We start from the raw sequence: 22,843 nt of genomic DNA, 5'->3' as shown, positions 1-22,843 counted from the left end.
TGGGCCCCTGCATGACTTGTCTATGGATAGAGATGTTCAAAATCAGCTGAATGAGTCACTACTTTATAAAAATATTGGCTAGCGAATTTATGCACTGATGTGTAAATAAATGAACTAGATAATCCTTGAGAGTCTCTGCTGCTGTGCTACTCTATTTCGGTCTATATCCTAACTTTTCCATTGTGTGGACACCATTTTTCATGTTAGGTTGTTTTGGAGCCCTTTAGAATAGTAATTTTTTTTGTTTCTGTTCATTGGGAAAATAGACATGGGTAAAAAGCTACTATAAATTCAGTAATACTCTTAAGTGAATTTATATTTTAATAATCACAACTGTATCTTTCCAAATGTTTATTGGTCATTTGTGTATTTTCTCTGCATTTCTTATTTCCATTGGATTGTCTGTCTTCTGTTGATTTGTAGGGTGTGTGTGTATACTTTTACTGACTTCTCTTTGTAAACTTTGTTTATGAGTCTTAGTTTTGTTTTTGCTATTTGGATATTTAAAATTTGTATGTAGTCTACTCAGTCTAGCTTTTTTTGTGTCCTAGCTTTTTTGGTCAGATTTCTACCCAAGATTTTATTTATTCATTTTATTGAGATAGAATTCACATGCCATAATATTCAGTCTTTTAAAGTATACAAGTCAGTGGTTTTAGCGGATTCACAAAGTTGTTCAACCATCACCATATCTAATTCCAGAATATTTTAATCATCCCTAAAAGAAAACTCATACTCATCAGTCATTCATTACTTCCTCTCACCCCAGCCTCTGGCAACCACAAATCTGCTTTCTGTCTCTGGATTTGCCTGTTCTGGACATTTTATGTAAATGGAATAATATAATATTTGACCTTTATGTCTAGAACATGCCGAGATTTTAGAAATGTTCTTCTATATTTTCCTCTAGTATTTTTCTAGGTTTAAAATTTTAGATTTTTAAATATTTCTGGATTTTAAAACATTATTAATTTTTTAATTCTCTTTTCTAGCCACATTCTTTATGAGTTAGTATTAATGGTTGATAGGTATCTTTCCATGCATATCTACTTTTTCATTAAAATAATCAAATTACACGTATGTAGAGTGGTGGTTGATTTTTTTTCCCTATATTTTCTATTCTCTATTTCATTTATCTTTGCTCTAATCTTACTATTTCCTTCTTTCTGCTAGCTTTGGGTCTAGTTTGCTCTTTTTTCTCTATTTCCTTAAGGTATACAATTAGGTTATTGATTTGAGAACTTTTTTCGTTTTTGATGTGAGAGTTACCAGGTATAAATTAGCAGTGCTTGCACTATGTCCCATAAGTTTTATAGTATGTTGGGTTTTCACTTTGATTTGTCTTAAGGTATTTTCTAATTTCCTTTGTGATTTTTTTTAATGATGTTTAATTTTCACATATTTGTGAATTTTCCAGTTTTCTTTCTGCTGTTGGGATTTCTAATTTCATTTCATTGTGATCAGAAAAGATATGTTATATGATTTCAGTCTTTTAAAATTATTAAGACTTGTTTTATTGCCTAACCTATGGTCTTGGAGATCGTTCCATGTATACTTGATAAGAATGTATATTCTACTGTTGTTTGGTGAGTTTAGCTTTTGACATGTTATATTTGAGAAAACATGTAAGTGAAATGTGAGGTTTTCATTTAGGAGAAAAACCAAAGGGAAAAAGTTTGTTAGTGCAAAGAGGATTTAAGATCACAAGAATGGATGACTTTTTGTGAGGAACGGAATTTAGAGCAATGGAACAGCCTTAAGAGGCTGAAGGTTGAATATAGCCTGGAGTTTTAGGTAAGGATGAACAGTTTGACATAGACCATAACTAAATTATCTTTAATTTTAAAATTAAAGATAATGTGAAAAAGAGGTTGTAGTCATTTGAATTCAGGGTTTAGAAGTCAGCTGTCTTGTTTGGGAAGGACTTTTTCTTACGTTCCTTCAGTATTTCAACAAAAAACATGAACAGATTCTGTTTTTTTAGATTTGAGAAATATTTAAATGATGCAACTACTTGAGAAATAAAACTACAGATATCAATTATGTAGTTTTTAGAGGCTGATAAGTTTCTACTTTATTAGATAAATCTGAAGTCTGAGAAACTTTATATATTATGCTCTCGCTGTATTTGAATTCTGTAGAAATTATTTCTGGACAGTCTACGAAAAGCACTTGCTGGCCATGGAGGAAGCAGGCAGCTGACTGAAAGTGCTGCAATAGCCTGTGTCAAACTGTGTAAAGCAAGTACTTACATCAATTGGGAAGATAACTCCGTCATTTTCCTCCTGGTTCAGTCCATGGTGGTGGATCTTAAGGTAACTTGCATATTATTTCTTTACTACAAACTTTAAGACAATTAAATGAAAATAAACTTTATAAGCATTAAACTAGATAGAGCATTGTTCAAGATTACTGCTAACACTAAAGTTATAAGTCTTCTTTAATAAGTTTATAGGACTTACTTTTGTTACTGTCTTCCTCAGGCTAAATAAAGTGGCTTAGAGAATAAAGAAAACACATAATTAACCAGTTTTATTAAATTAGCATTAATATTTAGATTTGGTTTTAAAATAATGTAGAAATTAGTACTTTAAAGGAATCATACATAGTATAGTAAGAATTTTATCACATCCGTGACCCACAATATTAGTGCTTTGTGCTTCTTCTGGCAACTGAATGTTACTGCCATCTCTGTGGATGATGTGTTGATATTATTAAATACTAGTAAAAGAAATACTGCATGGCTGTTTAATGGCTTTTGCTTGCTATTGGGATTTTCATAGAACCTGCTTTTTAATCCAAGTAAACCATTCTCAAGAGGCAGCCAGCCTGCAGATGTGGATCTGATGATTGACTGCCTTGTTTCCTGCTTTCGTATAAGCCCTCACAACAACCAACATTTTAAGGTGAGAGCACTGGTTTTTATCCAGTTATATTTACTGATACTGTTCATCCTTTAAAAATGTGAAAAGACTAGAGATATGAATAGATTACACCTGTATTGGTATTTCTCAGTATTATATATCAATGTTAATTTTAAGACCTTAACATTTTTTTTTTAACTTTCTTTTTGTTTTTCCTTTTGTGCTCATTTGTGTTACTGCATTTTTTTCTCCTAGAAATAATCTACTATTTTTTTCTTCCTCCGTAGATCTGCCTGGCTCAGAATTCCCCTTCTACATTTCACTATGTGCTAGTAAATTCACTCCATCGAATCATCACCAATGTAAGTCCAAAAGGTATTGCTAAATTACTTAAAATTTTTTTTTCTTCTTACTTATTTTTTCTTAATAAAGATGTTCTTGGTTTACAAGATTCTGAACTTAGATGTCTGATATAGAAAGGTTTCTCACAGATGATTACTTATATCTAGTAACATTTTCATATTCAGTTTTGACCTGAGGACCTTTATTGAGGAAGGTGTTGTTAATGAGATCCTTTGGAAAGATTAAACCTAATACATTTTATTTGGATCCAGAGTCCTTCAGAACAGTGCCACTGAAAGTGTAATTTAACATTTTCATTTCAAAGCTCATCACATACTAATATTCTTAGCTCTTTCCCAGCATTTAACCATTTAAGTTAAAGTAATAGTTATTTATGTTGTAGCTCAGTATGGTACATTTGAAAAATGGCGAGACTATATTTGATTGTATTATTTAGTCTTCCTTAAACAAATAAAATATTAACACACTTAAATAGAGGTGTTCACACGTTACAAAACCATATCAGACAAAATAGGCAAACTCATTAAAAGGTACTTAAGAAACCTTCAACTCTGATGTGAGTACATGCAATAGAAAGATAAAAAAATTATCAGATTTGGACCATGGATTTAAAAAATTTTGTTCTTCTGAATATGAACAATCATATTTTGAAGTTTCTCAAGTTATTTATCACAGTTCTACTTTTATCCATTTATAGATACTCACACTTACGTAAATTGGTCAGCTTTTTCCTGTTTTTCTCCCTTGAAAAGGGCTTTAATCATTGATGACTTAGGTATGTTTGTCCTCTTTGTAATTAAATTCCATTTTAAAAGTGTCTCTGATGAGTTAAAAATACTCCCTACCTTCATTTGCTTTGGATGTGTTGAATTAAATCAAACTCTGCCCACATTTTCTTTTATCCATTCCCGCAGGAGAAAAATAACTATTAATAAAACTATTATGTGACACATTTAATATTTTGTGGTGGAGTGCTAGTAGCATTTCGGGCAGGACAATTCTTTGTTGTTCAGGACTGCCTTGTGCATTGCAGGATGTTTAGCATCCCTGGTTCACATTTCATTAAATGCCATTTGTGCCACTTCCCTCCTCCCACCCCCAGACATTATGAACAACTAAAATTGCCTGGGGGAATGATACCTCCCTCAGTTAAGTATCAGTGAGTTAAATTACAGGTAGAAGAACATTAAATACAGTTTGTTCCAAAAGAGAAAGTTTAATGACTCTGATCGCAGTTAAGGTATGTTTGTATTAAAAACTTTAAAAATTTTTACTTTTACTAGTAACTTCAAGGTTTACTTTCATAGCTATTAAAAAGTAGATGATTTCTCCTCTTAAGTTTACGTGTAATTCAGAAATAAAATATTATTACCTTTTTCTTCTTTGATTTATAATACTAAAAGCATTCCATTTATTAGAATGAATGGTTTTACATAAATGCTTAAAATTTATATTTAATAAAGTCAACTATATACTTTTTGATATTTTGTGGCTAGTTACTTTAATTGTAAACTATTTTTGTCTACAATTGAATATATAGAGCACTTTCAAGCATGGACTTGGCACTGCTGTAAGTGGCTGAGCTGCTTTGTGGGTTTGAAGCATGTCTGGAGTGGTACTTCATGCATGCCTCAGTGTATATGGTGAAGTGGTTGTGCATCTATACTCTAATAATGAGTATTGCATGTGTGAAGGTGGAGTGTGTCTGTATCAGAAATCACATCAATATGAAATCCATTTTTATAAAGAAAAATCTATATTGACTAATTTTTAAAATTTTAAAATATCAGAGTAACCTTTCAATGAATAGCTTGAAAAGGAGCATAGATTTGAGTCTATAAAGTATCTTTGAAAGTTATACCTTAGATAATACTTTATAATTATAGATTGTTGGATAAATTGTTTCTTGTTAGGGTTCCCCCCCCTCCTTTGGTTTGAGGCTAATAGATATTGAATCTTAAGTACTTTCTGACTTAAAAGAACTATATATAAAGTAAATATGTAAATTTATGGAATCTCAGCGAAGATGGAAATATTTTATCTTGAAATCACATGAAATTTTTCTTACACATTTGGACTCCTAATCTTAAATTCATTTTTAGTGTAAGATTTCCTTTTAAATGATTCTTGGTTCAGTACACCTCACAAATTTTCTTCTTCTGTGGTTCTTTAGCAAATTCACATGTTAAAAAAAATATATTACCACATTCTCAAATAAAATAAAAATTTTACTGATGTGTTTTTGAGGGTTTATATAGAAGTAGTAATGATATTTGCAGTTCTTTGTTTTGTTTTCATGAAACATACTCAATTCATAAGTACAGTGTTAGATCTAAAATATTTTGCTGTTCTTAAGAAATCCGAAAATATACTATTTGAATTTTATTATAATGTGGGGTTTCATCAGTTTCAAAAAAATGGTACTCATAGTACCATTACCTTTTCTATTATGCCATAAGAGAAGAATTGTAGTTACAAGATCTCTGTTAAGTATTTACTCTTTATAGGCTTCTTTTAGGCTAAGTTAGATATATTGTTCTAATTGGGAAATTAAAGAAATAATATACTCGTATATGAGCCAACTATCTTAGCCATCAGTGGAACATCCTATAGCTGGTATAGTACTTAGTATTGTTTTTTCCTTATGGCAGTTTATTGTGGTTTACTATGGATAGTTCACATATTGAGAATGAGATGATCTCTTTCTACTGAGAGGTTTTGGTTGAAGAAATTATTTCCAAGGCATTTGCAATTTTATTTAAGTTATCTCTTAAAGAATTGCCACATAGTTTGCTCATACTGTAAAAATATTGCCATTTGTTTGGCAATAAACTAAGTGTTTTCAGGGGGAAAGAAGATTGTCTAATTGACTAGTTTCAGAAAGGACACATTTAGTAACTGCTCTAAACACTAAATTTTTTACCAACTACATGATGTCTAGTTTTTAGCATTTATTTTATTTAAAAGTATAAAATGACTGAATTTATAAATTATGAAAAGTTACAATTATGAAAATCACCAAAACTTAAGTTAAATTCAACCTGTTTTATTGGGTGCACCTGGTAGCACAATACAGTTTTAACCACTATCAAAATGACATAATTTCAGTAGAATGTTATGTGGGATACATGTCTCTTTAGTTAATCAGTTTTTGACAAGATATTATGGGGTCAGTAGAGTGAGGAGGACCCTTATCTCACTGCATTTTGTGATATTCAGCCTTTTTCATTTTAAGCTGATTAATATAAGTTGTTTAAGTTAGTAAATATAGGGAAATCAAGCTGTATTAATTGCTTGGGCAAGTCAGATGACCAAATGGACCAAAGTTTACATAATCCATTGTATAACCAAACTAAAACTTGATCATTTGTTATAAAATGGCTTAAATAAAGTAGGAGTTAAGGAAAAAGCAGAAACAAGCATATTACCCAAAAAGAAGTATTTCTTCCCTCACAGATTTTGAGTCCCTCCCTTCCTAAATATAGTTCAGTAGTCAAATTGTATATTGTAAAAGTTAAAGATATACTTTCAAATAAAATAGGCATTGAAAACTGGAAACAAGCTAAGCAAATTAAACAGATATAAAAATATTTACATAAAATAATTACCTTTTAAAAATATTTAGCTGTGATCAGTTTGTCTTTGTGGTGATCATTAGTCTTTTCATGTATTGTACCATCATTCCATATCAGTTTAAGATTATAGGTTTACTAATAGCTTATCTCATTTACTAATTTCATGTCGTAATTATCATTGTTGTCTGTAGGCATATTCCTTCAACATTATGTTGAACCACTAATCTCTTTTAAAACTTTAATAATCATATTCTTAATCTGGGAAAATTTAGAAATATGGACGTATGTTTCAGCAATGTGTAAAACATTAAACTTAAGAAAAAGATTGGCTATAGAATCGGATCTCTAAAGACTTTTTGTTTCTCAAGTTCACTAAATTATTAGTCAGAAGAGACAGTCTATATGCTCATGCTCATGAAGTAGGCAATTTATCTCATGTTTATTATATTTTAAAATAGACATATGATTCGAATTAAAGATATTATTTGAAGACTTTGGAAATCATGGCATATGTTTGCATGGTTTTAGAAAGTTTCTCACAAAAGGATAAAAAATTATAGTAATAACCAGAGCATATAACTCAAGCAAATTTGTACTTTTCCATTCTTAATGGTATCTGTTTTTGTCCAGTCTGCATTGGATTGGTGGCCTAAGATTGATGCTGTATATTGTCACTCAGTTGAACTCCGAAATATGTTTGGTGAAACACTTCATAAAGCAGTGCAGGGCTGTGGAGCACACCCAGCAATACGAATGGCACCGGTAAGATTAATCATAAATTTTTAATCCACATTCTTCCTATTGCATTTTCAGTGTCTTTATCCCATTCTTGCTGTTTTGATTATTTTAGAAAATCAAATAGTCCTTCCTTTTCTATAAGTATTGTGGTATGTTGTATACTGCAGTATTGTTGCAATATTAGTTTATGATGTTTGTTTTCCACTATTTCAGTGAGTCAAACATTTTCTTAGAGGAATTTTTTTCGCAAAATGCTGTTAAAATTTTATTGTCGTTTTTTAAGTTCCTTTTTCCTTTAACTTTTCCTTATTAATCAAAATATTTTGATTAGCTCCTCCTGTTTTGGGAGTGATTAATGACTTCTGGGTTAGAGTGAATGTTCCTGCAAATGCACAGTTTTGCCCATTGGATGATGAATATCGCAGATAGGAAATTAGAAATAAAGTTTTTAATTTTTATTTAAAATACAAATTTCATATTTCAGCAAACATGCTCTGAGCATTTAAATATGATAGGCACTTTGATATCGAAGTTTGACTGTGTTTAACCTAAATAAAAATGGACTTTTCAAATGAAGTATTCTAAAAGATTAGTATTATTAATGTAGAATTTTAAATGGAACCCATTTAAATAGATAATTATAGGATTGTGACAGTCATTTCTTGGTATTTATGTTTAGCGAGAGTATTCTACATGGCAACTCTTGACATTGATTGGTGGTACTTTGTCTTCTGCTTCTTATGTTCTATTCTTTTTGGCTGCTGTCGCTCACATGATCAGATGCCAACCAGTCACTGTTTTGCATGGCAGTGGGCTTCTGTGGCTGTAAGTATAACCCATTGTAACTACCTCAGAAAAGTCTTTGGTTTCTTTGACTTTTCTGTGTGTAGTTACCATGATAGTCACATCATGTCATTTCAAATGAAAATGTAGCATGTTTTTACCTATTGATTTTATCTAGTAGATTAGCCATTTCACACTTACAAAATAATTTAAAACAACTTCTTTTCTGGCATGCTTCTCTTTTTCTAAATTCCCTTAGTCAAAAAAATATTTTCCAAATTCCCTTAGTCAATGTTTTATGTAGTTGTAGTTCACTCTTATCCAGTTGTCAGTAATTGTTTTTGAGGATTGTTTATCTTAGATGTTCAAATAGAGAAAGAAACTTGCTATACCATATAGTTTGGGATTGTATAGCCTAAGAAATTATAGCCAAAAGAGCACGGCAATGATGTTTTATTAAATAAAATGCAAAGCTGTTTTTTAGTTGACTTTTTGTAATGCCAAGTACTTAATTTTTTTTTAAATTGAAAATTTCAGGCTAAGTATAAGTTAATTGGAGGTCAACATCAATAATGCCTACTTAAAGTTATTTAATGAGATATCATTTTAAAAATTTTAGAAAATGACTTGGAATAAATTGTTGAAAAGTTATTTAATGACTTATTTATTCATTCCAGATATCTTTTGCAAAGTTAGAACTTCATTTGATTTTTTGTTTGAAGTTTTCTACCTCTTCAGGTAGAAAATTAAAGCCCTCCAATAATAGAAATTGGTGGAAAGTTAATATTCACTTCCAATTTAACTTTAATATCCAGTTTACTGTCTGTCTGTAATTTAATTTTCTGTGCATGTGGACTGAAAGAAAATGAAACTAAATCATTTTTTTGAACAAAGACAAAATTTTATTTGTAGTCTGAAAATGTTCTCTACATTTAGAAGTTATTTTACTTCATAGCCCTAGTTATTAGCTGATTCTAGGAGCTATGTACTCTACTATTGATAACTATTTTATAAAAGCCATAACTAGACTTCTTTTGGTCCAAGGACAACTGTGATAAGAATTCAGTTTTGATTTCTAATTGTTCTCTGAAAGTATCAGTATACATTTGATTTTCAAAATCATTATTAAGCTGTTTATATTCATGTATTCGTATATGTATAAAATTTTATGTGTATGTATATAGTTGTACATAGTGGCCAAAGGACTGTTTTCTGGCTGCTATTCTTCCCAGGGAAAATAATTAGCAAATTTAATATGAAATGATATTTTAGAATAAGAACATTTTAGAATTTGGATGATGCTTAAGGTGAATCTTGCTCCTCTTAAACCTGGTGAGTAAATGATCAGACAACAAATGTGGAAGTATTGAGCTCCCACTCACTGCCAGGCACAGTGTTAATGCCAGGGGAGCATGACAGTCTACACAGACACCAGCACTTTCCTTCACAGAGATTCTGGTCTCCTAGCTTTTGCTTGAAAACTTCTAATAAAGTGCTCACTACAGGTGTCAAAAAGTCTGGAAACACATAGCTGAATATACATAATAAATGTTTTAGAGATAATACATTACATAGGGTTTCTCAACCTTGGCACTGTTGACATTTTGGAACGGATAGCTGTTTGTGGTAGGGGACCGTCTTGTGCAATGTGGGGTTTAGCAGCACCTCTAGCCTTTACCCACTAGATGCCATTAGCATTCATACCCCACTCACCATGAAAACCAAAAATGTTTCCAGATCTTCCCTGGGGGACAAAATTGCCCCTAGTTGAGAACCACTGTATTACATGATATATGTTCAGTTGGTTGTCCTCATTTGCATTGCCTCAGATGATTTGTGGCTTTGATAAACCTAAGCCTTTAGCTTGCTATAGAAGTAGTGATCTAAAATAGCAAAAAAATTTACCTTTTTCAATCTGTAAACAGGTAAAATAATATCAGTGTTTCTAGGCTTTACAACCACCCTGTGTTTTAGAGATGGATACATTTCTTGCTGGAAAGAGCTATTTGAAAATTTTTCTTCTACCAAGATAGACTTATGTCTCTATCACTCCCAGCCATCACTGATTTTCTTTCTGGAGCGCTATAGAACACTTCTGATCTTTCCATAAGACAGCACTACAGATATTTGAATACAGTTATCCTGTACTCCTAAAGGTTCTTTTGTTTTTATATCATTATAGCATTGGAAAGGATTTTATTATTTCTACTTTCTTTAAAACTGTGCGTGTGTGTGTATGTTTTGCTTGATCTGGTTTTACAGCTGTGGAAACTGAGGCACAAATGATGTTAAATGAATGACAAATAGTCACATGGTTAGTGAATAGTCAGCATTTATTTAGTCCAGTGTCTATCCCATTATTCAGCTGTCTTTCCTCACTAGTATGTTAGCTTGATGAAAGCGATAGCTTTGTCTGGCTAGTCCAGCACTGATTTTCTGGCCCCTAGACAGTATCTGGCACATAGTAGGCATTTGGTACATATTTGTTGAATGAATGAATGAATTTCTAACTTGACCTGCTTTCAAAACCCTCCATCTGGTTTTCTTCTTTCTCTTCTGGAGATAATTCAACGTATTACTGGTTCCCCCCTCCCCCCAATTAAAATGACATATTAAGATCTGATTTTAGTCTTCCAGATGTGTAATAATTGCTGAAAGCTGTTAACCTGCTGTGTCTGCATACCATGTTTGTACTAAACAGTCTAAGGTTGCATTATTATCTTAAATTGAACCTTTAATCATTTAAACTCCTTAGCCTTTTTCATGTGAACATTGAGCTAGAGCTTCTCTATTTTGTAGTTTGGTAATATTTTTTAAAATTTGATTTGTTCTAGCACTAATCATTCACTATTTTAAAACAAAGAGAGCCTGTTAATAATGTATGAATTTTCACAAATATATATAATTTCTGCACATTTGCTTCTTAAAGAAGATCCTGGCTTGGCAAATGTTCCTTACATGCTCATAATTTAGTCACGGTCTTAAATAAGTTAACAAATAATTTGCATTCTTAATAATCACCTGAATACTTGGATTAATGAATTTTTTTCCTGGGCATGACTCCCTCTCTTTTTTGGCCAAAGCTCATTTACCACCTTGGATTTCTACTAGTATCTGCAGTATGGAAGACCAATTAATAAATTAAGGAATGGGTTATTTTTCTTACATTTTAGTTAAGAAATATATTTCTTCTTTAGCAAATTGTTCCTGTCTTTATATTACCTAATGGTCATTAATTAAAAGATATTTGAATTAAAAATTTTATTTGAATTTTTCAAGTCTTATCTCGTATTAGGCAGCAATACTGGAACAAAATTTATTTGCTGATACCTGGGATCAAGAGATGATATAATTAACTATTTACTTTTGGGAAAGAATTACTAAATAAGAGAATTCTTATATCTGCTAATTGTCCTTTGATCTGTATTCTTGTGCCTGGCTGTATCAGGGAAGAGCAGTTACACTTAGTTATATCTTAGTGAATAAATTTGTTCAATGAAAGTTTCACCTTGATCTAAAGTGTTACCTCTACTTAGAATGGAAACAAAATGGAGTTTAATGGGAGCAAACAGTAGAAACAATTTATTGAGTACATTTTGTAAGACTTTTGTGGTGGCATTATAAATATAAAAGCAAACCGTATTTCTAAGTTTTGCTATGTCTCCTCTGTAGTGACCTTCAACATAAATGTGTACATTAAATAGCTTTTCTTCCTCTCTGAGGACCAAAAACCTTCAGTGTTCTTGAGCATAATAACAAATAGATTTCTCACACTTAAACATTGAGTATAGTGGCTGTGTGTTACAGATATGCATCTCCACTTATTACCTTTGAAAGACAGCCTGTTTATTTGGACATTTTTATTACATAAAAGTATGCCTGTTTAAACCAGATATTTTTAAGTCCTTTTAAAGGAAAAGTGGAAATGTTTTATAAGAATAGAGAGAAAGGTGATACTGGATCCAGAATATAATTATTAGATTTTGAGTTGAATAACATCTATAATTATAATACCAACACAGGGTCTGCAGTAGTATCTCTGTAATTGAAATACACTTTCCATGATTTAATCTTTCTCAAAGAGTTCTTTCTCTGTTTTATCAGTGTTCTTCAGACAAAGTACATGAATTATGTAACTTGAGAGAGATGGAGTGCAGTAGGAAAAAAAAAGCAAAACTTATGATTTAAACTATTAAGTACAGAGATTGCCTATATATTATATTTCATCAATTATAAGAACTTAGTTTTTAACATCTCTGAAATTGAAAGTGCATCTTATCTGTCTGGTGTCTGACAGTTGAGAGTGGTTTTTCATCCCTTGTGGTACATACAGTAATGATAAATCTTACGGTTGGTAATGTCATAGATTTTATGAAATATTTGTGTATATGTTTGTAGGATAATTATTACATCCGTTGATTAGTGTATTTTGAGAGCTATAGACTTAAGTACTTTATCCCTAAGTTTTTCACATTTTGGAAAATTGTTTTTTTACAAAGGAGTCAACCTGACATTAAAGCTTTTAGTATCTTAATATATTTTCACTTAAACTTGATTAAATTATATAAGAATAATTTAAATGTTGCAAAAATAATTTTCATTTGTTTTTTAAACTTAATAACATTAACCTTATACTTACTATTGAATGTTTCTACTAATACACATTTAGTGGTATAAAATATCTGTTTATTTTTTCAAAGTTTTTTAAAATTTATATTAAAAAATTAGATAGCTTTTATCTTCAACAGCGCCTGATTCTTACAAAGTGATATCATGTTTTTGTTTTTGTTTTTAGAGTCTTACATTTAAAGAAAAAGTAACAAGCCTTAAATTTAAAGAGAAACCTACAGACCTGGAGACAAGAAGCTACAAGTATCTTCTCTTGTCTATGGTGAAACTAATTCATGCAGATCCAAAGCTGTTGCTTTGTGTAAGTATTTTTATGAAACAAATTGAAATTATTACACAAACTTAGTTTGGTTTAACTAAAATTCTGAGACCCTGAATGTAACTATTAGCTAAAGAACACTTACTGATTCTTTCTGATTATGCTTGAAGATATCCCTAAGAAAACTTAACTTATGGAGACTACTAATATAATTAGATTTCTTCACCTTTCTTCTTTGTTTTCCTTATCATTCACATACTTTGATGAGATCTTTTGTCCTTACCCTGTTACCAGATTATATATTGTTCAGGTATTATCCTGGGATGGGAGTGAAGGTGATGAAGCAACCATAAATCAGAGTGCTTTCTATGTGGTAAATGGTTAGGTTTTTTTAATTTTCAATTGCTATTGCCAAACCATTTAGCTTTTCTATCCTCCGTTCTTCCTGTCATCAGCCTTCTATTGTCACTGGCTTTGCCTACAAATTCTCTGTTGGGAAGAGGAGATGAAAATGGGTGTGGTTGTCATAACTCATTCCTTCCAGCTTCAGATGGTATTAGATTCCAGAGATCATGACTGTGGTACACACAATAATTAGGAACTAACAGATCAAATGAGGGATAGTTATATGAAGTGATTAAAAGTATGGGCTCTGGAGACAGACTAGCAATATGATTTAGATGACTTACTTAACCTCTCTGTTCCTTAGTTTTCTTTTGTGAAATATTATAATAATATTTCCTACTTCAGAGATTAGGAAGATTGAAGTTGTATATGTCATGTTTTCAGGAACAATGTATAATAAATTTATAAGTACAAATAACTGTTAGCTTTTATTACTGTTAACAAAGTAGTTAACATTAACATTATTAATACCCCAGATGTAACAGTTATATAAGGTGAATTTCATAGGATACCATGGTTAACCTTTGTGGAGTTTCTCCAGTCTTTGGAGAGCAGCATCTAGGAAGATTTTTTATTACTTTGTTCAGCAATAGGCTTCTTAAGTGCTCAGGTACTTTGAATTGTGAAGGCATATTTTTCAAATTACTATAGGGGTTCATAACTTGATATCCGTAGTCTCAAGAGTTCTATGAACCTCTCGAATTAAAAAAAAATGTGTACATGTGAGTATTTTTCTGGAGAGAAACAGGAGAGAGAATTCCCAAAGGATTAGTGATCTCAAAAGAAGGCCCATGCTATTTCAAACTGTTTGAAAAGCACATTCAAATTTGGGAGTCTAATAGAATAAGTTGTTAGAACTTTGGTATGGAAAAATTCCATAAAATCTATCAGTGAGACTCTATAAAAGTAATGAAATACTGTCCCCCCCTTTTTTTTTATGTAGCACAAGTTATTTATGGTGTTATTTCATCATGCATGTTATATATTAGCACCACATTGTTTGTGTGGATCAAAAAAAGCACCAAAGTCACTGGTGCTTTATGTGTTGTGAATTTATTGTTGAAAGAACAAAACCTGCTGTTTTCCAAGTTTGAAATTTAGCTAGGGTAAAAGTGTCTTTTAAAATTGAAATTATTGCCTTTGCTGCCATCTAGTGGTTAAATAACTTTTCTTAGATAACCAAAGGTAAGTTAAAATGGCGATTCATTATAAACATTTGATTATTTCATATCGTACATATAAAAATTTTATATCGTCGTAAATAGGAGAAATGTAGAAAATACTATTAAATGATCTCAATCGTAGTATTTTTAAAGTAATACCATCTTATTGTCTTCCATCTCTGCCATCTCTGTCCTAATTATGTTACTTTCATTTTTTCAAACCTCCTAATTGCATCATTTCCTACCTCCCTCTAGTCATTGCTCTGGACTAAAATTATAGTGATCTTGGATGTGGTTCCATAATGTAGCGGTTAGCACGTCTGCTTTACATGCAGAAGGTCCTGGATTCGTGCCCCAGTGGAGCCACGGTCCATGGTCTGTGGCCATGCCACTCTGAATAAGCCCAATCCCATCTGATCTTGGAAGCTTAGCAGGGTCGGGCCTGGTTAGTACTTGGATGGGAGACCACCTACGAAGACCGGGTGCTGTAGACATTTTTAAAAAAATTATAGTGACCTCTTTAAAAAGCAAGTCTTATCATATCCCCTGCCCACCTTAAAACCTTTTAATTGAAATTGCTCTTGGGATAAAGACCAAACTCCAAATAGAGGTACAAAGTCATACAAAGTCTGACTTTCACCTACCACTTCTGCCACATCTAGCATCATATTTTTCTTTATCTTTACTCTAGTCATTATGGCCTATTTTTCACTCCATCTTCCTTACCGCATTCCTTTATACTTGTGCTTGCACTTGCTGTCTCCTCTGCTTACTAGATGCTTCCCTGTCCTTTTCATGTAGTAATTCCTGCTCATTCTGAACCATTATCACTGCTCTAAGGAAGCCTCTCTGACTGCCACATTTTCCTGTTAGCAGTATGTACCTTCATAGTTCTTGTCTCATTTGCAGTTTAATTCATGTTGGTCTGATTGTTTTATTGATGTTTATCTTTCCCACCAGACTATATGCTCCAGGAGGGTAGGAAACATCTTTTTTCCTTGTTGTGTCTTTGGTATCAGGTTATTAATAACTGACTATAAATGAGTGTTACAGGGTTACTAATGACTGATTGTAAATATCAGAAAATAGGCTAACAGTTTCGAATTACAGATATGCTAAGGTGTGGGCTTACCTTAATCATTATAATGGAAAAGAATCTGTACTTAAAAAATAAAAATGTGGGCATGGGACCCACTGGCCTCACTTAAGTGATCCATATATTCTTGACATGTAAATAGATACTCCCAAGTTTCCAGAAGCATTTTTAGTCTCTTTAAGTAGATAGACATTCACATTTTTTAATATCGCTAGTTTGCTTTTCTTAGCACACAATGTTTTTCTACAATGTAAAAGACTGAGGTATGAGTATCTGGAGGTGTGAATTCTAGCCCTGTATGGATTTGAGTAGATCCTTTGTACTAGACAACCCTTTGTACTGGACAACAGAGGGCTACACAGGGTAATTGTACAGTCCTTGTCCAACATGCTTGTTCTTTGCCTTTGATCACAATCATTTATAAGATCAAAGCCAGTAAATTCCAAGCCACAGGTATATTATTTAGCCATTGTAGTGTTGCTGGAAGAAAAAATTACTCTTTATATTATTGATATGGATTCTTAATTGAAAAGCTAATACCTAGTTTTTCTTTCAGGGTTTTTTTTCTGGACATTATTTACATTAATGAACAAATATAGATGTAGACTAAGAATCCTTAATAAAAGCAGTTTTGATTTATTAAAAAATTCCACAATTATTTTTATTAAGATATAACTCACATACCATAAAATTCACCATTTTAAAATGTACAGTTCACTGGTTTTTAGTATATACAAGGTTGTGTAGCTATCACTACTGTCTAATTCTATAACATTTTCATCACTCCAAAAAGAAACCTAGTACCCGTTAGCAGTCACTCTACATTCCCTTCTCCCTTTAGCTCCTGTCAAATGATTTTTTAAAATTGAAGTTTGCTTTTTTTCCTTGCAGAATCCAAGAAAACAGGGGCCTGAAACCCAAGGCAGTACAGCAGAATTAATCACAGGGCTTGTTCAACTGGTCCCTCAGTCACACATGCCAGAGATTGCTCAGGAAGCAATGGAGGTAAGGGAGTGAGGGGAATAATTTCTAGGCTCTTGAAAGAAAGGCTGTAACTGTGTGCATTCTCGATGTTTTTTTGGTGTGTAGTTTCTGTGAGTGATAGATGTAATTTCTGGACATCTTTTAGAGAGATATGGAAATGGTGTATTTGTGTCTATACACTATTTTATGAACTCCATGGAGAAAGAAGGGGTTTACTTTATGTAACAACAACATTAATCAGATTCTTATGCTTAATTAAAAAAATTCAGAATTTTCTAACTATAGTTGACTTTCGAATTTTAAAATATGTATTGAATTTTAAATCTCTATACAGTTCACACACCATAAAGCTTACTATTTTAAAGTGTACAATTTAGTGGCTTTTAGTATATACACAAGGATGTACAACCATTGCCACTATCTAATCCCAGAACATTTTGTCACCCCAAAAAGAAACCCTGTCACTCCCCATTACTCTCTGACCCCAGCCGCTGGCAGCTACTAATCTATTTATCTTTATATATTTGCTTGTTCTAGAAGTAGAATCATACAATATGTGTCGTTTTGTGCCTGGTAACAATGATTTCAAGGTTCATCTATATTGTAGCATGTAGCATTCTTTATTGCCAGATATTTCATTGTATGGGTATACCACATTTTATTCATTTATTCATCAATTGTCAGACATTGGGATTGTTTCTGCTTTTTGGCTAACGTGAATAATGCTGCTGTGTAAATTTGTGTAAAGGTTTTTGTATGGATATACTTCTTAGTATATAGCGAGGAGTGGAATTGCTAGATCATATATATGGTAACTTTTTGAAGAACTGCCACACTCTTTTCCAAAGTGACTGTCTTTTTATATTCCCACCAGCAATGTATGAGGGTTCCAATATTTCCACATCTTGCCAATACTTTTTATTGTATTTTTGATTACATCCTAGTAGGCGTGAATATAGTTGACTTTTTAAAAAATTATTTTTATATTGGTTACTTGATAAATATGGTTTTAAGTTAAACCAGTTTTATTGAGATATGATTTACATTTAATAAAATCACCTAAGATTTAGAATATTTCTGATCAAACCAGAAAGTTTCCCTGTGTCTGTTGCAGTCAGTGCCCCTACTCTCTGTCCCAGAGACCACTGGTCTGATTTCTTTCAGTATCAATTAGTTCTGCCATTTCTAGAAGTTCATATGAATGGAATCTCAGATGGTATCTTTCTTTTTGCTGGCTTCTTTCACTCAGCAAGTTTTTGAGATTCATCCATGTTGTTGCATGTGTTAGTTCCTTTTTTATTATTGATAGGTATTCTGTTGATGTTTATACCACAGTTTACTGACTTGTTAATGGCCACTTAGGTGAACATATCCATCACTACTGAAAATTATCTTGTGCTCCTTTGTGTTCTCTCATTCCCTCTCTCCCTTTATTGCCCCCTACCTGCTCCCTTGCTTTTCCTGTAACCATTGATCTGTTTTCTGTTACTGTAGATTAGTTTACATTCTATATAAGTGGAATTATGAAGTATATACTTTCTTTCCTGTCTTCTTTAACTCAGCATGATTATCATGACATTCATCTGTGTGGTTCCATATATCATTAGCTTATTCCTTTTTAAACAATTCATTCCTTTTTATTGCTGTACAATGTTCCATTGTGTGGCTGTACCACAGTTTGTTTATCCACGGTAATGGACATTTGCATTGTTTCTAGTTTTTGGCTATTACAAATAAAGATTTTAGGAACATGTATGTACAAATCTGTATGTAGACATATGCTTTCATTTCTCTTGGGTAAATACCTAAGAGTGCAAAAAATCTTACTATCTAGTCTCTTTATAAGAGACTACATAGTCTTTAAATCTTTACAGCTTAACTATAAGGACATTGGAAGGTAAGCACTACAGGGATAGAAAAATATGCCATACAAACTAACCCAAGGAAAGTGGACTAATAAATAGATGTGAAGTTTAAGACAAGAAACATTATTGGAGGTAAAGAAGAATATATCATTATTACAAAGGGATCCAATCCATGCAGGAAATAAAACTATGTGAACCTAACAACAAAACTTCAAAATCTATAAAGTAAATGGAGAGACAAAGCAATTGTAGTGGGATACTTGAGCATACTTTTCTCAATATCTGATAGAATAAACAAGCAAAAAAATTTAGTAAGGATAGAAGATTTGAACAACACAATTGTCAAATATGATATATTTGACGTATATAGAGCAATACACTCAATAAATACACTTTCTTTTCAAGTACACATGGAATGTTCAGTAATTCCTGAGCATAAAGTAAATCTCAGCAAATTCTAAAGGATTGAAATCATTCAGAATTATTTTGGTGACTACAGTAGAATTAAGCTAGAAATCAATAACAGAAAACTTTATGAAATATCAAATGACTATACTGTTTTTATTTATACTCTGTGCTAATTATTGTACTCTGCAAATTAGTACAACTACCATTAAAAATTGCTTTACAGTGTCTGCAAAAGCAAAACATAGGACTTAACAATTCCACCCCTAGGTATGTATCCACTAGAAATGTGTATGTATGTTTACCAAAAGACACATTCAAAAATATTAATAGCATAATTTGTAATAGCCCCCAAAACTGGAAACAAATGTATCAACAGAATAGATTAATAATTTGGGTTATATTCATTCCATTGATTACAACAATGAAAAGAGAATGAGCTACTGCTAAGTGTAGCTCACAGACATGATCTCTTAGAAAACAGCCAAACACAAAAGAGAACATGCTGTAAAATTCTCTTTATATAAATAAGCAACAGGCAAAACTAATCTATGGTGATAGAAATCTGAACAGTGGCTACCTTTGTCAGGGGCTAATGACAGCAAGGTAATGTGAAAAAGGCTTCTGGGTGTTGATAATGTTGCTCTAGATAGGTTACATGGGGTATATATATTTGCGAAACTTTATTGAGCTATATATACTTAAGATTTGCTACTTTGTTGTTTACACTGTACAATTTTACCAAAAATATCAGCACTTATTGCTTATATTTGTGTATATTGCTATTGGTCTTATAAATTAGTATATTCCTTGCATTCTTTTTAGAAGGCTGTTTGACATTATTTGGCAGGAGCTGTAGAAATACCCATTTTTTTGGTGCAGATAATTCCATTCCTGTATTTTTTAATCCTCTGAATACAATTCAAAAGGAAAAAGCTACATACCTATGTGCTTATTGCTCTTATTTATAATAGAATATTAGGAAAATTTTAAATATGGTTTAATGTTCAATGCCAAGAGAATATTTTAACTTGGTGAACTGTTAAACATCCACTAAAACATACAGATCACCCAGCAATATGGAAAAATATTAATGAAATGTAAAATGGGTGTACTATGTTTACAGCTTTGTTAAAATATATGCAGAAAACTAAAAAATGGAAGGGGTCATGAAAAGGAAAACAATTATATGAAGTCAGGGAAAAAAAGGCTAACACATTCTCTTTCAGTATTTTAAAAAATGTTTTGCCAAACAATAATATAAATAGAGAATTTGCCTCTTAAAGTGTCAGTTAATTATACTAAATTTTTGCACAAAAGTGACAAAATTGAATGTTAATTGGTGCCATTTTTTCTTGATATGTGTTATAAACTATAATTTTTGAAGATTCTCAAAATGAGTATCGGTTTTTACTAAATATCTAAAAGTAATTATAGTAAAATGTTTGAAATAAGATATTGTAGGTCTGGTCTTTAATAATTTGTAACTATTGGAGTTATAAAGTGGTCCAAGGTTAGACATTTACATATTTTTTCCTAATGTGAGATAAGTTATCAGTGCAGCTATTTGCAGTTAATGCACTTGATTTGATTTTAAGAGAAGAAATCATTTCTCATTATTTGTTCCAAACAACATTTCATTGAAGTTTTATTAAAAAGTTTTAGAAGAGAGTAGAGAATTGCCACATATGCTGACCAAGGACTGAGAGGAATGTGCAGAGCTCAACAGTGTGCCTCTAGGGGATGCATTGTGGAATTGGAGTTAGGGTAGGGTCGTTTTGAAGGAAGAGTCTAGTTTTACTCTTTATACCTTAGATGGCTTTAATTTATTTCATAATAGTGTTTTTGTGTTGTATATCTTAAATTAATTTAATTCCCGTTCATGTCCTTTGAGCCAAATTCCAATTCCAGTTTCAGTTCTGTCAATTGAAATATTTTAGGATGAATCATCTGCTATGAAATGTGAAGTCTGTTTTGTTCTCCTCTCATTTTTGAAAAATAATTTATCTTTTCCAAAAGAATTTGTGGCAAGAAAGATAACTTCTACTTTATCTTTTGGCCTAGAATTAAAATATTGTTGTGTATATTTGGCAAGCTCTCCTTACTTGGCGATTAAATTTATGATCCATAGAGTTCTTTGATACTTATTGAAATTATTTTGTTTGTATCTTAAAGTAATTTTTACATGTTTATATTGCTATTCTGAATTCATCAGTCATTTAATTTCATGCATGTATGCCATATTAGGTAAGAATGATAGGAATAAAGTGATTTATTTCTCTATATTATTCCCTAGAGATTTGGGTTCTTCAGAGTTGAGGCTACAATTAAATAGCTCGATTATTAACATTTGTAAAATAAATACTCCAGTGTTATGTTTACCAAAACTTTTTAAATAAGTCTTCTCTCTCTTTTTTAAAATTCAGGCTCTGCTGGTTCTCCATCAGTTAGATAGCATTGATTTATGGAATCCTGATGCTCCTGTAGAAACATTTTGGGAAATTAGGTATATGGAATTTTATTTTTTTAATTCAGTTTAAAATTTTATTTTATATTTTTTTGTTTTTAAATATTAACTATATTATTTGGTTTATTTTAAAGTTTATTCACTTATACCTCAAGAGGTTTTTTGATTTTGTATTTTATTTGACTTGAAATTATTAATTAGATCATTTCTTGTTTTAACTGTAGGAAGTGTCACAGCAATTTAGAAAAAAATTTTTTTTAATTGTACTATATTTTATTACTCAGCTGTAAGTACTATTGGTTGGTAATTTCTCTTTTATTTCAGATTTTTGTGTAACTGTGTTTTAAATTGATTTTTAGTTATAAGGTTGGTGTGTTAAAATTTTGAAATGTTAATAGTTTACTCCAGTTTTTTAAACTATGATTTTTCATAAATTTTCAAATATACCAGTGTTTTTGATGAATGGATTAATAATGAACACTGCTTAGTAGGCACAAAATATATACAGAATTTTATAATTTATTTCCCAGGTTTTATAAATTATTACCTTTTAGTGAGCACAGAGGCAATGCACTGAGGAAAATTAAGCTTCAGGTTTTGTCATTATCTCATCATAGAAGTGGATGCTCTAAGTCACCTGGCAGCTGAGTAAAATTCCTGATGATAGAGCAGTGCTCTTCGAAAGTAGTGTAATGTGAACCACATACATAATTTAAAATTTTCTAACTGCCACATTAAAAAGTAAAACGCAGGTAAAATTAATTTTAATACATTTTAATCCAATATATATATCTGGAATATTATTTCAGCATGTAATCAATGTAAAAGTTATTAATGAGATATTTACATTCTTTTTTCATGAAGTTTTCAAAATTTTGTGTGTTTCACACTTTGAGCACGTCTCAGATTGGACAAGCCACATTTCAGGTGCTCAGTATCTACATATGGCTGGCTAGTGGCTACTGTGTTAGATAGGTCCAGAGTAGGGATCAGCAAACTTTAAAGGGCAAGGTAGTAAAAATTTTAGACATTATGAGCCAGATAGTCTCTATCATAACTATTCAGTTCTACTGTTGGAGTGTGAAAACAGCCACAGACAATACATAAATGAATGGGGATGGCCGCCCACTGAAACTTTATTTACAAAAGCAAATGATGGACTAGATTTGGCCTGTAGGCAGTTGTTAGAGACTCTGCTCTAGTGTTCTTGGTTTGTATACCGTCTGGCTTTGTGCATTTGGTTTATT

The 22,843-nt window shown here is 31.6% G+C and overlaps 1 protein-coding gene and 1 pseudogene across 8 annotated transcripts in view; both read left to right on the top strand.

Moving 5' to 3' along the window:
- Nucleotides 1-22,843, top strand: part of NF1 (neurofibromin 1) — a 209,570-nt gene that overhangs the window by 54,749 nt on the left and 131,978 nt on the right. For 7 of the 8 annotated variants that reach the window (XM_039886052.1, XM_039886051.1, XM_039886049.1 and 4 more), the window contains exons 9-15: nt 2,142-2,315; nt 2,784-2,906; nt 3,152-3,226; nt 7,433-7,564; nt 13,119-13,253; nt 16,767-16,880; nt 21,556-21,635. In XM_039886052.1, the coding sequence (XP_039741986.1) occupies nt 2,142-2,315; nt 2,784-2,906; nt 3,152-3,226; nt 7,433-7,564; nt 13,119-13,253; nt 16,767-16,880; nt 21,556-21,635 (833 nt within the window). Of the gene's footprint in view, nt 1-2,141; nt 2,316-2,783; nt 2,907-3,151; nt 3,227-7,432; nt 7,565-8,218; nt 8,366-13,118; nt 13,254-16,766; nt 16,881-21,555; nt 21,636-22,843 lie in introns of those variants that run through there. The other variant, XM_039886053.1, reaches the window with a different exon arrangement.
- LOC120621392 (uncharacterized) lies at nt 15,155-15,273 on the top strand (annotated as a pseudogene).

Source organism: Pteropus medius, unplaced genomic scaffold, assembly GCF_902729225.1.
Source record: "Pteropus medius unplaced genomic scaffold, Ma_sr-lr_union100, whole genome shotgun sequence".
In the NCBI taxonomy this organism is placed as follows: Eukaryota; Metazoa; Chordata; class Mammalia; order Chiroptera; family Pteropodidae; genus Pteropus; species Pteropus medius.
This window is presented reverse-complemented; position numbering and strand designations above follow the sequence as displayed.